The sequence below is a fragment of the Lissotriton vulgaris genome, unplaced genomic scaffold, assembly GCF_964263255.1.
Source record: "Lissotriton vulgaris unplaced genomic scaffold, aLisVul1.2 SCAFFOLD_750, whole genome shotgun sequence".
NCBI classification, from domain to species: Eukaryota; Metazoa; Chordata; class Amphibia; order Caudata; family Salamandridae; genus Lissotriton; species Lissotriton vulgaris.
This window is the reverse complement of record NW_028245030.1, coordinates 463,157-480,670: the sequence shown is the minus strand read 5'-3', so window position 1 is coordinate 480,670 and position 17,514 is coordinate 463,157. Positions and strand designations below refer to the sequence as shown.

At 44.1% G+C, this 17,514-nt stretch overlaps 1 protein-coding gene across 2 annotated transcripts in view; it reads left to right on the top strand.

The window, feature by feature from the left end:
* Positions 1-17,514, top strand: part of MCMBP (minichromosome maintenance complex binding protein) — a 208,545-nt gene that overhangs the window by 129,197 nt on the left and 61,834 nt on the right. For both annotated transcript variants that reach the window (XM_086948988.1, XM_086948987.1), the window contains exon 9: positions 6,622-6,797. In XM_086948988.1, coding sequence (XP_086805114.1) covers positions 6,622-6,797 — 176 coding nt within the window. The remainder of the gene's footprint in view (positions 1-6,621; positions 6,798-17,514) is intronic.

The window sequence follows — 17,514 nt, the reverse complement described above, 5'->3', positions numbered from 1 at the left end:
AGGACTTTAAAGAACCATACAGGAGGTCAGTACTCTCTATCCCTATCATGGGTTACGTCTGGGATGAGGGGCTAACGGTTATGAAGTCTCCTGCCACAGTCATACCTGTGCTTCCTCGTCTGGAAAAGAAGTACAAGGCCACTAAACCAGCCTAAACCAGATGCTGTAAGTTCTCAAGCGATTCAGAAAAGGGGGTGGTGATGAACAGAGTGTCTGAATTAAGCAGACCACTCTTACCCAGTCCAAAGATCAGGGCATGATCCATCACCGTTATTTATCTCACTGCACCATCCCAGCTCAAAACCTGGCTATATGCAAATCAGTCTGTCCCTGGCCCAGTGCATCATGGGAACAGGTCAGACTGCCCTGGTCCCATGATTAAGCCCTGATCTTTGGACTGGGTAAGAGTGGTCTGCTTAATTCAGACACTCTGTTCATCACCACCCCCTTTTCGTAATTTCTCAAGCGGCCCAGAGAAAGTCATAAAATCCGGCGGGCCCTCTCCCCACACTACCAGATAAAGAGGGCAGGCAGGTGGATAATGCTGGGAAGAGGTTCTTACATTTTGAGCCTCCAGCGCTTTGGCAATTCTCGGAAGGTATGATCGCCAGATGTGGTGTGATCTGTTTCCTTACCTAGATCAGCTGCCGGAAGACGCTAAAGCAGAAGCCAAGAAGATCCCCCAGGAGGGAGAGAGAAAATCTTCGGAAATAATTGACTGCACAATCGATATTGCCACTACAGCCTTCCATTCCCTAGCAGGGGCAGCAGTCCTTCGACGCCAAGGCTGGCTTCGTGCCACTTGGTTCTGGCTGGAAGTTCAAAACAAGATCCTGGACCTTCCCTTTGACGGTGAGGCGGTCTTTGGGAAGCACATTGATGATGCGCTGCAAGATTAAAGAAGGACATTGAAACTGCAAAATCCCTTGAGCCTCTGCAATACTGCTAGGTCCCTTTCTGTGGAGCCAGGAGTATAGGCTTTTCCTCCTACAGAGGCGGATATCAGCAGCAGCGCTATTCCTCTTACTCGCAGCCTTCTCAATCATACCGGCCGCAATATTCTCAACTACAGGGCCAGTCGTCGTCTTTCTTTCATTCATCATCTAGAGGACGACAAGGGTGCAAGGGGGGGGGGGGGGGGGGGGGGGAATTCGTCTAGCCTTACAGGCCTTCCTTCCACAGATTCAACAATCCTCTGTCCTGGTCCGTATGGAAAACATGACGGCCATGCATTACATAAACAAGCAGGGAGGTACAAGGTCTCGTCGACTATCCAAAGAGGCTCAGGAAATTTGGGAATGGGCCATACAGCACGAGATATCGCTCTCGGCGGAGCATCTTCAATGTGCCTTGAACAAGACAGCGGACACGCTCAGTCGCCTGAAATTAGTGAGCCACGAGTGGGGAATTAGACCACAACACTCTGGAGGAGATTTTTAGTCTCTGGGGCACTCCAGCCATAAATCTCTTTGCCACTCCAGAGAACAAAAAATGCCGATTCTATGCAAGCAGGGATCACCATCCGGGATCGTTGGAGAATGTGCTTTCGATGGCCTGGTCAGGCGCCTTTGTTTATGCTATTCCTCCGATATCACTAATTCCATAACTTCTCAGTAAGCTCCAGGTGGAACCCTGCAGAATGATTCTGGTGGCCCTGGCGTGGCCCCGCCAGTTTTGGCTTACGGCGCCTCTCCTACTCTCCCTTGACCATCCAGTTAATCTGCGCCCAATTCCTTCTCTGCTGACAATGTCCCATGGCCAAGTGGTACACCCGGATCCGAGCTCTCTTCAGTTATCAGCATGGCTCCTGAGCACCAAGAATTTCAGAATCTGAATTTCTCGGCAGAGTGCAGAGAGGTCCTTTCTCAAGCTCGAGCACTGAGTATAAATAAGACTTATAGATTGAAATGGAAGCGTTTCTGCCTGTGTACCGGCAAGAAAAGATTCATCCTTACTCTTCTGCTCCATCAGATTTTGCGTATATTCTGGCATTGGCTAAATCAGGTCTTGCTCATTCTTCTATCAAAATGCACCTTGCGGCCATCTCTAGATTCAGACAGACTTCTTCTGGACATTCCCTCTGGTCGGCAATTACTTTTTAGAGTTTTCCCACCAGTTAGGACTCCACCGCCTCTGTGGCAGCTTAACTTAGTCCTTACTCAACTCATGAGGCTGCCTTTTGAACAAATTCATAGGGCGGACCTTAAATTCCTCATGAAAATTGGCCCTCCTTCTCGCCTTAACATCTGCCAGAAGGGTAGGTGAACTGCACGCTCTCACTATTCAAGAACCGTTCTTACGGTTAAAAAGATACTTTGATTCTGAGAACGAATCCCAAATTTATCCCGAAGGTGCCTTTTAGACTTTCCTTTGAATGAACCAGTTATTCTCAAATCCTTTTTTCCTCGACCCACTACTCCAGCGGAGAGGGCTCTACACTCTCAAAGACTTCAGAAGATCAACACTGCTCTTTGTAGTTTTCAGTGCTCCTCGCAAGGGTTTCCCTCTTTCAAAGCAGGGTATTGCTCCATGGATTGCCAGCGCGATCCAATATTGTCACCAAGCAACTGGTAAGCCCCAAGAGGGGTGGGTCCAGGCGCACTCTACGAGAGCTATGTCTTCAGTTGCTCTCTTCGCCGGAGTGCCTATCGAGGACATTTGCAGAGCAGCGACATGGAGCAGTGCCCATACCTTTACAAGGCATTACTGCTTTGACTCCTCCATCCGTAGTGACGCTGCAGTGGGACAGGCAGTCCTGAGTAACCTCTTCCAATAAGTGGTGAGCTTTCCCTTCTAGCCCTCCTTCCTTTTTATTGGTTATTCACACATTTTGTAACTCTAGATGTTCAAATACTGTTCTATTGCTAATTCTCTATGGATAATGTGTATCTTTACTGAACGTGATGCATCTTGCAAGATTTTATAACACTGTATTGTTACACAAAATGTGCGTTCTGACTGCTAGCTATTCTGATACAAGCAATGGGAATCTATGAAAGTTCCAATACTGGAGTAAGAAAACACATTACTTAACTGTAACTTTGGTTCACCAGTATTGATAACTTTCATAGATTCCCATGCGCCCAACCTCCTCCCCTGAGAAAGCTCAACCTTCAGCATCTTCTGTTATACTGTTACACAATGGCTACGAAAATCTGAGGCTCTCGCAGGAAGGTTCTATGGGGTGAGGCTATTCTGATTGGCTTATTTGGTCTCTTTTACAAAAAGAGGTGGATATGCAATCCGAGTTGAGGTCAAGGCCTTATTCTTTTTTTGTACCTATTTCTATGATATTTTTTATTTACCGGGGACTCCCATCTCAATGACTGGGAATGATACAAGCAATGGGAATCTATGAAAGTTACCAGTACTGGAGAACCAAAGTTACAGGTAAGTAACTTGTTTTCATATGTTGTGTCTGAACCAATATATTAAATATGTTTTGTGGTGCCCAGCATTGACCTAAATAATAGTCTCTCATGACTATGACCCGTGTTGGTCATTCTTATCCTACTTGTGTGGATTAAGGAATGTCCTTCACCTCACTGTTAAAAGGTCATTCCAACCCGTCTGGCTCATCACTTCTCTTAAGTCCTCTCACCTAAAATGGAGAGTGAGAGATCAGACCAAACCCCCAAAGTGTTTGGAAGATGACATCAGTGGGTCAGGTGTCACCCTTATGATTGTGTATACATATATGCAATCTGACATCCCTTACCTCTCTGCCGGTTCTAATCCCGACCTGGCTGGTTAAGTACTATTTTGTCCTCCTTAGCTAGTGCCAGTAGCTCAAGTGCTAATATCTCTTGTTGGTCAAATTTCGTCTATCAGTCTGATTTGTACTTTTTACCCCTTATTATATCTAGGTATCAAGGGAGACTTATCTTGTCTTACCAAATTGTAGAGTATGTATACACCGACTGTAGTTAAGTCCAGTGTAGAGCGTTATGGCGATCCAATAGTTCTTGTATCTCCCTGCAAATAAAAATGCCAAAATGGCAGGCTTGTTAAGTACTCCGTGTTGTTTCAGAGACCCCCTATCCACATAGAACGGCTCCATCAAGCGCATTCATGAATCCTACCTTGTGACGAGTACGCTACAAAGTTCATTCTCCTCCCGCTGCTGTCTTGCACTGTAAACCGGAAATAGAAGTGAGGACAAACATCCCAGTATTTGGCTTCTACGAATTCCTATCAACCACCCTATAATCATGAAATGCTATTTAGGATAACTTGTATCACATTAAATTTATAGCGTACTTTTATGAGTGCCAGGAACAGCCTAGGACAAATCAACACCCCAGTAGGCTACTAAACCAAATGAGTCATATCAGTTTCGTAGAGCTGACAGTGGTCCAATAGGCATTCAGATTTTTGCATGTTCGTTCGAGACACTTTTAGTGATGTGATAACAGACATGTCTGGCATGTATTGCATCCAAAATCAAGGGGCCATCTGACTTTAGGTCCAACTCAAAGCAATAGTACCTATCAGGAGAAGGAGAATGACTTTGCATACCTGTTAAGTAGGACACAACAGGTGCAGGAGTGGGAGATGGATCCCCAAGTAATTTGACAGAACTTAGAGAAAAAAAATGCAACACCCACAGTCTATTTGCTGCCATAGAAAATGCAAAATGTCCCACTTCGTCTCTGATAGCCACAGTAGATGGGCAATGCACAATGGATGAACTGGTCAAGGCTTTTGGTTACTTTTCTGCCAATACCACTGATCCCATATGTAAGTACTGTGTAGGCCAGAAACTGAGAAGGAAGTCCATGATGCTTGTTCTTATAACATCGGTGAGGCAACCTCTGTACTCCTTGCTAAATGGAATGTCTGACCATCCACACAAGAAGTTGTCCATCAAAGCAGACCTCTTAACTCTGCTTTACAGTCAATAACTGCATCCAGATCTCTCTAGGAAATTAACCTTGTGATGTTTTACTTGAGGTCTTTCACTTTGGCTGCAAGGTTACCGAAGGAGTGTATTAAGATTCTGCTAGAGGCTAGCAAACTAACCAGTCAAACATGTTTATGCAGCAAAATGGAAATTTTTTGTCCATTACAGAATAAACGGAGAATCCCTGAAAGCGTTGTTTGTTACACATTCAAAAGGTGGGGTTGGCATACACTTCTATTGGGCTTTATTTAACAGCAGTGTTTTTGTGCCTGCAGAATACAGGCTACAAACCAATAGGTTTTTTTTTTGACAAGCTATTTTATTGAGTTTTGGATGGAACAACAAACAACACCATTCAGAGCCACATTGTACATTTTCAGAATAGGGAGAAAACACATGACAGTGACAGCAAGATTGCATAATGAAATCAATAATAGCTTATCCACATGAATCCGAAGAGCGGACCACGCCATCTCAATCATAGAGTACCCCGACCCATTTACACCAAATGCGGCGAAATTTCTCAGGGCACACCCTGGCTACATATAAAGGCCGCTCCTGCACAGCGCACCAATCCACCCCCCGACGCCAGCGTCCCAACCAATAGTTACATGGTAATATTTTCCTTCTCTGAGGAGCAACCCCTTCCCCAGTACAAAGGGGAATGAGGAATTTGTGCATGATTGTGGGTGTTTGCTAAATTTAAAGGGTAACCACATCTTGGAAAACCCATATTCCCACTCCTTGAGTGTGATTTAGGATGAAGTCAGTTTGTGTCGGATCTCACACACTTAAATTGGTTTACGGCTGCCAGGAACCTTTGCACATTTCTAGCAAGCGTAAAACAGCTGAATATCTTTAGAACTTACACTAGTTTTTATACAGATAACCTCTTTTAATTGCATTCCTAAGATCTACCAGACGTAATGTTCTTACAAGTAGTCACCAGGACATGTACGAGTCATCCTGGCTGTGCATGTTGGAAAGTTGTTGCAGTGCAGTAGTCCTGATCCTTTATTTATTTATTTATTTATTTATTTTAGCCTTTTTGGCATCTAAAGACTTATTCAACATTTTTTCTTGCCTTGCAGTGTTGGCTATTTAGGCTTTACACTACAGTGAAATTGAAGCATAAAGGGGTGGAAATTCTGAAAATCTTAGCATGTACAGTGACTGATGCACTTTTGTTTAAACCTTAATAAAGCTCAATACTGTGTATGGAGAGCTGTACTTCATGTTATTGGTAAACATAAAAACGTGGTTATGCTCAATAGCTTATTTCAAACAGTAGTATTATAAACTACATACATATAGCTCGCACAACAAATGAACCATATACTGGCAATTAAAAGAAAACTGAACTTGTTGAATTCATATGAACTTAAATCGGGAATCCACTCATAAAGAATTGCCTTTTATTGATCTGCAATGACATTTGCCCCAACAGTTGTCTGGTTGAGTAGTTATAAGACTAATAGCCTACAGATCATCAACTTTTTCAAATCCCAATGTTTTTCCTAACTAACTGATTTCAGGCAACACGGTTTGACATTGCAGAATAAAACTCCACATTCTTTGTATCTGTTGTGCATCTAAGGTGAGAATGCTTTTAAGACCACTGGATTTTCTAATGTTAAGTTAGATCATGAAAATTATAGTGCTGCCCTTGTTCTGGTTGGTGTTGACTTCCAGTTGTTTACTTTGCCATCTCCCTGCAGGGATACCACATGTGCCCTCTTGAATCCTGCAGAGTGCATGGATACTGCTGAGGAGCAACGTGTACGTAGCCCCCCTGCTTCGCTTGTTCCCCGGATCCACGCCATCCAGGTGCACAAAGTGCAGCACTTCAATCCTCTGTTGCCAAACAGCATTCATGATCAGGAGAGTAAACCATGTAAGTCTCAGTAACATAGACTATGATTGGGAACAATGTATGTATTTGTTTGTAGGCTGACTTTGAGTAAACCTCTGAATATAGTGCATAGATGCTACGTTCTTCAGTAGAATATTGTATTACATTCACTGCTGCAGCTTATCTTTTGATTTTGCAGTGAATATTGAAATCTAACTATGAAGTGTAATTTTTTTCTCAAAGCTGCTAATTACTTTAATAGTAATCTAACACAGTAGATAGGTTACTTTGATGCAAGTATGTGAATGTATATTGACTGAAAAAACATAGGTTGAGCTGTACATGAGGAAGGTAGTGCGATTTTTAACTTGTGTTTAAAAAATAAAATCTTAGGAATCGACTGGAAAGCAGAAGGGGTCGGGGTTTTCCCTACCCTACCCCCTTCTGTATATTTCTGAACATATTTTCAAGACTCCCAGATCAGGTCCCTATTCCTGTAATGCTGGCCGCAACATTTGTTTATTGCGGCCACCAGTCAGATAATTGGGTCCCATGGGCCCAACCAATCATAATGCTCGGTTTTACGTTTTTTCTTGCAGGGACTCCTGTGGCAGTTCCAATGCAGCAGATGTCTATACATTTTGAACCTTAATTTCTCTTAAACAGCTGACCAGAATTACCATTCACAATGAGTATGCTTTGTGAGTAAAGATCTAACTTTGTGACAAATTTGGTTTAAATCTGTTTAGCATTTTTTCTCGTATCGAGCTGAGGTCGAAAAGCATTTTTTGGAAAATTTGGTGAACATTTGTCAACCGCGCCAAAATTGTTAGCAAAACAAAAAACACTTTACCTATTGAAACTCTGACTTGTGTAGAACTACACAGTGGCAACTGCCATTGTTTAATATACAATATATTTCTACTCTCTGGGGTCACAACAGTCCCAAGGGTCTTTATCAGTTGTCTAGTGGGAATCGCACTGCATTTACGCCACAGTGCCATTCATGTTTTTCCATGTTCGGATGATTGCTAAGGGGCAGCAGCCGTCAGCAACGCCTAACATACTCTGTGGGAAGCAGTAATGCTCCTGTACAGCTCTGGGGTTACAGTCCATGCCATTAAGTCCTATCTATTCCCTCTGCAAATTCAACCCTTTTTAATGGCAGTTCTAAACTGTGACTGACGAAGCTTATCTGCAGCCAAGAGAGCGTCATGGCACTTCAAAGGCTGCTTTCTGTTTTTCAGACTTCATATCCTCTAACAGTGAGAACGATCATTAAACAGTTTGAGATGGTTTCCTGCATCGCATTAGTGCCGCATGCTCGCCTGCATATGTATCCACACTAGGAATGTCTGTCCAAGCAACGGTCACAAATGATGGGTTAGTGGGAAAATGTAGTATTGGTGCAGCCCAGAGTTGAGCACGATCTCTCATGGAGGAACAACAAGAATTTGTTACTCAGTGGACCATTTCTGATATCTTGGTGGTATGTGACCATTAAGAAAATAACAAAGAGGAGAGAGAGATATATCATAGGGAATAGTTCTCCCTGGTCATATATGCATAAACAATAGGAATCCACCTAGAATAGTGGAGCGTGTTACCTAACGTGGTAGGGAGCAAAATTTTTCTGAGCGGAGCCACGTACGGGGCAGGCAGGAGACATTGCCTCTGAGTAATCGCAGCCATTTAGCGCTATGGTCCCCTACGTATTGAGGCTCATGAGGCACCTATAAAGACAACAAGTTTCGTTATTTGCAGAAACCTTTTTCTCCAAAAATCTTTAGGAACATTGTAGCCTGCACTACATTTCACTTTTTAGACTTAACATTTTGTTTAGTAATGCGTTAGTACGGTGGGGATTTCTGTACCCTGTCCTGAAGGAGTTACGACTCCGAAACATGTTGACACACACAGGAGGTAATGCACATAGTACTGCGTGAGTACCTCCGACGACACCTTTTAATAGGAGCAGCCCGGGGGCTCATTAAAACATGTTTCTGCTAGTTCCTTTTTAACCTTTCACTCACTTTATAACCTCACTACTCACGCACATATAAAACCCTCACATGCACCACACATAGTCATTAAGTAAGTGCTCCTGTGTAGTCGTAGGTGGTAGCACGCCGCATCCCGTAGAGGGGTGCGAAGACCCCAATGATGAAGCATGACACCAAGGGTCCTTTTGGTGTTTGAGGGGTATTTTACAAGCACTGAGTGCTCCCTACCACGCTAGGTAACACCACTATTCTAGGTGCAGAACTAATGACGCATGTGAACCCCAGGGTGGGAGGGCAGCTATCTGAGTCCTGGCAGGTGGGAAGGGTCACCCGTCAGGGATGCCTCCTCTTGCCGTTATTGTTTGCCCTGGCGATCAAGCCCATGGCACAAATGTTACGCCAAAAATGGGGCATACAAATAGGGAACACAAGCCACATCATTTGGCTTTATGCAGATGATGACTTAGTGTATGTCTATGAGCCCGAAGAGTCCGTCCCAGTGTTGATGAGGAATCAGAGTGATTTCGGTGAGGTCTTGGGACAGAAACTGAACATTCATAAGACCCTGGTTTTTCCCTTCTGGAGTTTGGTTGGGAGACAGTTGCACCAGTTGCCAGATGTGGGCCTTAGATGCGAAGTGGATGGGTTCCGATGTCTGGAAATCTGGGTCACTCATACGGAGTCCCCTCACTGGCATACAAATGTTGACGGGGTGCTATCCGGCCTGGAGGCATCTCTTTCCTTCTGGAATCCACTTCCTCCCTCTCCTTAGTAGGAAGGCTAGCAATAGCAAAAATGGTCTTCCTCCCGAGATGTCTGTACTTGGTGCAGAACTCTTTGTTCCCACTGCAGGATCGCTTTTTCCGGGGGTTGGATAGCCTATTGGTGACGCTTTTATCGGCGGATAAGCGTAGTGCTTGCCACATTGAAGTGAGATTGGAGGACTGGGTGGCTGGCTGTCCCGGATATTCAATCTTCCTATTACGCTGCTCATCAGCAGCACCCAGCCCACTGGCTAGCAGAATCTCACATGTGGGAGAAACTGCTTTTGGGAGATGATTTTAGGGGGAGGGGGGGGGGGGGTGGGGGGGGATCGGGGATCCAGGTGCCCTACTTGATTTGGGAGAGATTGGTGCGGAGGGTACTCCACAGGGCTCCCTTTCGAAGGGAATTGAATTTGTGAGATTTGGCATCGTTCAGAAATATTGACACCACCATGTCCATGGAGGGAAGGGATTTGCATGGTGGTGGGTGACCTTTATCCTGGGAACACCTTCATCTCGTTCCTGGACGCACAGGACACTTTTGAAGTGGTACTGGCCCATTTCTTGCATTACCCTAAGTTGGAGAGTATAGCTAAAGATCTCTGGGTGGAATTTCTTGCAGCCCACGTTCATTTTAGGGTCTTGAGGGGCTTTAAAGATGGGGGAAAGGTTCCACCTCATCATGCACCTCCACAAAGCCCTCAGGAAAGATATGCAGGAGCGGCTGTAGCTTGGGAATGCCCTTCAGTCAGGTCCTATTGGGAGCTGGTGGTACCCCGAATAGAGGCGGCCACAAGCATTAGCATCAGTCAGACCCCACTTGCATGCCTGCTGGGAATGGTGGTGCACCCTAAAGGGCGCAAGACTCCTTACAGATTTACTCAAATGGCTCTCCTATTGGCTAATCCACCATCAGGTGGATGGGTGCGCGGTATCCACTGCTGGCAGAAAGACTTGATGGAATGGGGTGCCACAGAGGATCTATATAAAAATATACATTAAAAAAAGCAGTGGCCGATCCTCTGGATCTTCAAAGTTATAGGCCGATCTCTCTTATCCCTCTGTACTCGAAAGTCATGGAAGCCTTAGTCAATAAGCAGTTAGTTCAGTACCTTGAATTGAATAATTTGCTTCACTCCTCTAGTCAGGCTTTCGTGCATTGCACAGTACCGAGTCTGAACTAACGGAAGTCACTGATTCGATCAAGCTGGCCCTGGATAAGGGAACTACTACTATGCTGATCCTTTTTAACCTGTCTGCCGCATTCAACACCATCTCTCATTGAATCATAGTGGATAGATTACGAGAGATTGGTGTCAGAGGAATGGCACTTAAATGGTTTGAAAGCTTCCTTGCCGACAGAACTCAGCAAGTCCAACTTGAGTCGTTTACTTCTCAGACCTCGGCTGTTGACAAAGGGGTCCCTCAGGGCTCCATTCTAAGCCCCAAGCTATTCAACATTTATGTGTCTTCTCTGGCCTCTCTTATCAGATCTTGTGGTTCCAATGACGTATCGTATGCGGATGCTACTCAACTGATCATTACCATAGATTCAGATCCTGCATCGGCCAGAGAAAGAGTTAAAAAAATGCATGTTAATGACAGCTGCCTGGATGACTGCTAACTTTGTGCAGCTGAACACAATAAAAACTGAGATTCTGTTCGGGAAAGCAGAGGAGCTTTGGTCTACAGACTGGTGGCCCTCTAACCCCCAAAAAATGGGTCAAAAATGTAGTTATCATTGTGGATGATAAACTCTCCATGGAGCAACACGTGAAAAGCATGTCAGGCACTTGTTTCGGCATGATGCGTATGCTCAGAAAGATCTTTCCTTGGCTTCCGCTCTCTCGCTAATTAAGGCATTACTAGTAAGCAGGTAGTATTACGGTAATTCCCTAATGGTAGGGATTAGGGAAGATCCTCTCTAGACTGCAGGTCGTGCATAATACTATTCCGCGTCTTGCTCTTAATCGCCCATCCTGTTCGCCTTCGGAACCTCTCCTGTGCCAACTTCACTGGCTGCCAATTAGGAAGCGTGCATTATTCAAGCTTCTGTGTCTGGTATTTAATACTCTACAAGGGCATGGCCCGGCCTACCCTAGCAAACCGCTAATACCCTACATTCCGTGTCGACAACTGAGGTCGAGCAATCTGCAGTTTTTGTGCCCAATGAGGATCAACAAAATCAGAATGGGAGGTCGCTCATTTTCTTACCTTGCGCCCTCCCACTGGAATAAGCTGCCTGCCAACATTCATGATAGCCCCACCTTTGGGCTGTTCAAAAAAGTCTTAAAACCTGGTTGTTCAGTGCCTAATCGGCGGTTTCTCTCCTTTACTCTTCTAAAATTGTAGCTCAGAGAAAACCCAGTGGCTGATTTGTTTTGCACCTAACAAATGCTAATAATAATAATCTGCATATTTTTGCAAGGCGCACACAGATGACGGGGCCCGAGGCAATTTTACTGTGGGTGCAATTGCTGGGTCTGCTTGAGGAGGACTACGGCCAACCTATTGATGACATGGGCAGAGGGGGGGGGGTGGGGCGCTGAGAGGGGGAGGGGGGGGGAAGAATCTTGTTTCTGGCAATTTGCACGCCGACTGAGTGAGCAATAATATGTGACTGTATGACTAAAAGCTTGATGCCTTGGTCTTATTTTTATACTGTTGTGAGATACCTTCAAATCCATGTGTCATTTTTATTTGTAATCTGAAGCTGGTAGATCTTCACATGTGTCTTATGTCTGTCTGCTAAAAATACCTCTCCGGTTATGCCAATTTGCTGTTCATTGTTACTGGAAAATCAATAAAATAGAGTTCATAAATAATGACCCCTGTAAACCGTGATATAATGAATTATGTGAAACCAAACTAAAGAACACAGCACACCATGCCTAAATGAGCTTGAAATGGTGACATCCAAATTACTATTCTTAGAAAATAAATGACTTGGTGCTCTTACACTGAAAGATTATCACAAATAAAAAAGTAAATAAAATATCTTGTTGTCCAGGTAAAATCCTGCCCGTCATCCTTTCAACAAAAACAAACCTCCAAACCCTAAAATCACCCTGCATTACAAGCTTTAAAAAAAAACACACGCATACCAAGGTAAGGCATATTAAAGGCTAGCTCCATAAGCTGTTTTGAAGTCATATTTTTAAATTGAAAAATGTTATATTACTTAGCGACATTCTAGATGAGTAAATATAAGGGGGAAGTACTTCACTGGGGGAACCCAGACCAAGGGCACTGACAATCTTCACGGCTTTCCGCCGCCGCCGCTTCTGTCGCCGCGGCCGCAGAGCGGGGAGAGCGGAGAGAGCGGAGAGCGCTGACCGGGGGCATTCTTGAACCACAATACCCAGCATCTCTTGGAGTCACAGGAGACGCGAATCTTCGCGTCAGGATACCGCACCCGGAGGCGCTTATCAGACGGCTGCTGTTCCCGCCTCGCGGGACGCGTGCCGGCGACGCCGGCCTAAGCCCGGGCAAAGGGAGGGCCCTCTGGGGCCCTCAGAGGACCCAAGGAGGACCGGACGGGCCACCCCACTTGGCTCCATCAAAGGAGGAGGTACAGGGACGTTTTAACCTTCTTATTCTTACCGCCTTGAACTGCCTATTGTTGTTTCCGGAGTTCTGTCTTCCTATTACTATGTCCATCTGGGAGGAGCTGAATGCCCTGTGTGGCACAAACTATGTCCCGGATGTATCAACCCCCCCTATAGTGGGCAGAGACACTGACCAAATAATCTGTACTCCCCAGGATGTACCTTTACCCCCCGAAAATTCTCAAACCAATATACTCTCCCGGGGCTTAACCCGTAAAAGGAACCATGATGAGGAAATAGATAATACCAATGAGAATCTATCAAATGCCGATCAAATGTGCTGTAGCCCCTCATTATTATCCCCCTGTAACCCAACCTTATTAACGTTGGATAAGGCTAGGACTCGAACAAATGACTCTGTATCGCCCCTCCAATTGATCCTACTGGCTCAAATCGAGCGATTGATAAACTCTGCATTATCACCTCTGGTCGCAAAAATCAACGATTTGGGGGACAGGCTGACCAGTATTGAAAAAACTGTAAAAAGGATTTATCCATTAACTGAAAATACTGCTATACCCATATGTTCTACTCTCACTACCAACCATGAAAAGCCTAGGTCCATTGCACCCAGTAAAGCTCACTTTTGATTCCCCTCTTACCCCACACCCATTCCAAGTGGCCGCAATGTTACTTTTAATCCCGCACATGACCCTCACATAGCTCCTAGGATTTTTCACGAAAGAAGGCATCAAATTAATCTACCCCCTGAAGCCGCCCCATACGTCACCGTTCTCTCTGGGGTCCCTGCACTCAGTCAAAGCAAATTTGAATCACACCAGGGCCTGCTGAATAAAGCCATCTTTTGGCTCAAAAACAGACCGTTACCACCCGCTCTAGATGGCGGAATCCTGAGCGTCAGGAGTGTGGGTTGGCTAGGTATGTTGCCCAAAGATATTCCGGGGGACTTGATATTAATTAAATTTAAACACAGGAACACTGTCCCCTATTTACGATCTACCCAGCCCAAAGTTGGAGATGGTCCCATCTGTATCTGGGACCTGTATGACTTTTACCCTGGCCCCCGAGCACCGAATTATAATACCTGGTGAAAAGGGGACTCTGTGCACCTTGGGTTATTATTTTGATTAGTTGATTTGCTAAACTGTTTTTAGTTTAAATAGTCTGTTTTCTTTTAACCTTGCAATGAATTGTCGAGTTATTTATGCATGTATGTATTTTTTTCTGTTGCTTTTATGGTTTTAAACTCAAAAACCGAATAAAGCTTATTTTGAATTTGAGTAAATATATTTGATTACATAAAAGGTACTCTGTTATCGTACCATCAGTAATTCCAAACCACACTACATACAATATTAAATGCCATCACAAAAAAATATGCCACAGTATGCATACACAGCAATCTTTGTACAGATTCCCATTAACAAATAAGATCTATTACAAAATTCGGTCAGAAACTTCAGAGAAACGTCAAAAGAAAAGAACTCCCACCAAAGGTAGAGTACTCTGCCTTCTTGTACTCCAAACGTCCCTGTATGGTGTTATGGATAGCTGCCAAATTGAATTAACTTTTAGAATAAACATTTATATAGGGCTTCAAGGATGTCGTTTAAACAGAAGTAAGAGTGTCAGACATTTGTGTGTATCGTATCATAGTAAATAAAATAAGTTGGCGAAACACTTGCATCACCTACTATCGATGTAAGGAAGGCGGCTCGATTAATCTAAAATACATCACCTACCATAGGGATCTTCTCTCTAAAAATGAGTGATCATATTTTTATATATTATGAAAGACGGACTACTGTGGCCACCATGGCATCTAAACCAAAAGGTCTGTATAATTCTACAATCACTGATGCCTCCATGCGAACGTGTCATTTGGAAAAGGCATGCTTATGTAAATCAGAGGACAAAACCAATTTTAATCCGATCCCAATGAGGAATCAGACAGGTTAAAAATATCAAGTATTAAATTGAGGCTGATTATATTTGCCCGGCATATAGCATAAATGCATAGGAGTGTAATGTCAACTCTAACTATAATAGCATCTATAAAAGGTTTTCAATAAAGCGGTGAGTCAAGACTGTTGTCTCTAAAATAATCTTCAGGTCATCTAAGAAATAATGCAGTTCATTGTCAGTATTCAGTACTAGTTCTACTGCTTTTAATTTCATGATCCATAATGTTTCCAGATGTCTGTTTGTTTGAGTTCACAATTTCCCCAGATTTTTCTGAAAAATATTTTGAGAGACTTTAGTTTGTGTGCAATGACAATACCCAGCCACCAATCTATGTTTCTATCTGCTGGTAGTTTGCTATTAAGTAATTATATATAGTAATGAATAGTTATAAATATTCACAGTTTGCTATTAGGTAAAATATATAGCAGTCGAAACTGTGAAGTTATAGTTACTACAGGAATATTTTTTTTGGTTTGCTTCTAACTTGTGTTATTTGACACATCTTTACAAAAGTGTCCAAAAAAGAGCTAATCCACTTCAACTCAGTCATTGAACGTTTCGCTGTGATCCATAGTGTGTGAGCCATCAAGCAGGGGCCAAGGAAAAAAAGATGGTTCCAAAACCTTTTTCCCAATGCAATTTCCATAGGTATTTTTTTAATAGAGCTACCATCCAAATGGCTGCTAGTGCTTTTTTATGAATTGATTTAATTCTCTTCAGGAGTTTTTGTTAAATTAAAGGGTAAAAATATATGTAAATCTGTACGTTTGGTTGGCAGTCTGCCAGAGAAGGCTTTTTTCTCAATATGCTGCTTTTGAGTTGCAAGGATGCTCGCACTCTGGTTGATTGGCCACAACATGAAGAGAAATTTTGTAGCCACCTTTACTGGACTCAAGGACTCTGCCACTTTGTCCTGAAAATGAAAGGAAAATTAGGTGTAAAAAACAGGGTTTGGGTACCCTGGTTTTTATGAGGAAGGTGGTGGGGTTTCGGAGGCCACCACTCCCCGTGGGATCAAATAAAAAAATTAACTTTTGGGGTGCTTCGATCCTGTCGACTCCCAAGTGGAATATCACCGTAATCAGTGCTACAATCTTGCTTCCACAAGAGTCAGCAGGATCTATAAAACATTCGAAAAAAAGGGGAGGGGATGGTGACTGTTTGGGGGAGGGGAGGCTGGCTGGCCTCAGAGGGGTAGGAGCGCATGACACAACTGGCTGCTGGGAGGGTTGGCGCAGGACCAATGGCCAGACAAATGTATATTCACACATTACAGCAGTTGAACTAATTGAGCACCTCACAGCGAAGCAAAAAGTGCTGAGAATCTATGTTCCTCTTCAGTCAGAGGAGCCATGCTCAGGACTGTTAGCAAGAGAAAACAATCTTGTCCCAGCCCCAAAATCCTATTTCTGCATATTCCGTAAATGTATTTAAGATGTGCAACGACAAACGCATTATTCATTTTTATATTCGTTTAAATAGACTGGATTGATCATTACCCAGGTATGTCATGAATGAATTGCCTCTATTAAATATTGATGGTTACTTTGATTAACATAAATGTGACAAGTAGTTTGGCTGTAAAATTGACATGCTGTCCATTATTAGCATCAAGTTTGCTTGTCATTACAGCAAAGGTAGGATAAATGTCAGAGAATGCTTAGGCACTAAAACCTAAGGTACATTGGCTTCTTGTGCACCTCCAAAATATAATTGTCTGTTCGAGGCATATGAGCTGCAGATTACACACTGTGCATAGATCGCCACCTAGTGTTGGGCCGGATGTTTGCAGTTTGTTTTTGTCCAGAAAAGTACTTTGGAAGTCACGAGATAGGTGACTCCTCCTTTGGATGATATTACGCATGGGCATCGGCTCCATCCTCAGATTGTTTTTTTCCGCCATCGGGCTCGGATGTGTTTCCAGCACTCCAGTTTGGATCAGATTTTCCTTCGGCACGCAATCCTCACCCAGTTTGAAGGTATTGTTTCGGTCGCAGTACCCCTCGACGCGACTCTTCAATGTGGTCGTCGACTAACGCCTTCGGGCCTACCAAGGCCTTACTCTCTTTCTCATGGAAAGGACGCCATTCAAGAGGTGTCCTCGATGCAGGTGGAAGTTTCCCCACACCGATCTACATGAGGTGTGCAACCTTTGCCTCTCACCGGAGCACAAGGCCAAAAACTGTTCTGCTTGTGCCTCCTTCCGCTCCAAGAAGACAATTCCGGACCGACAAGCTCGAAGAACAATGGCTCGCTCGTCCGCATCGATCCCGGACGACATCTTCCAAGAGGGCGTTGACGTGCCAGAACAGCAGCAAGCCGAAATAAGTGCCAGCTCTTTCGATGCTAAAGACTCAGACGTCGAGGTCATCACTCCAGCTCAACGGGTCGTAAGTAAGAACGTCGACCCCAACCCTTTCTTGACACCCTCCAAAAAGGCTTCGGTCACACCCTCCCC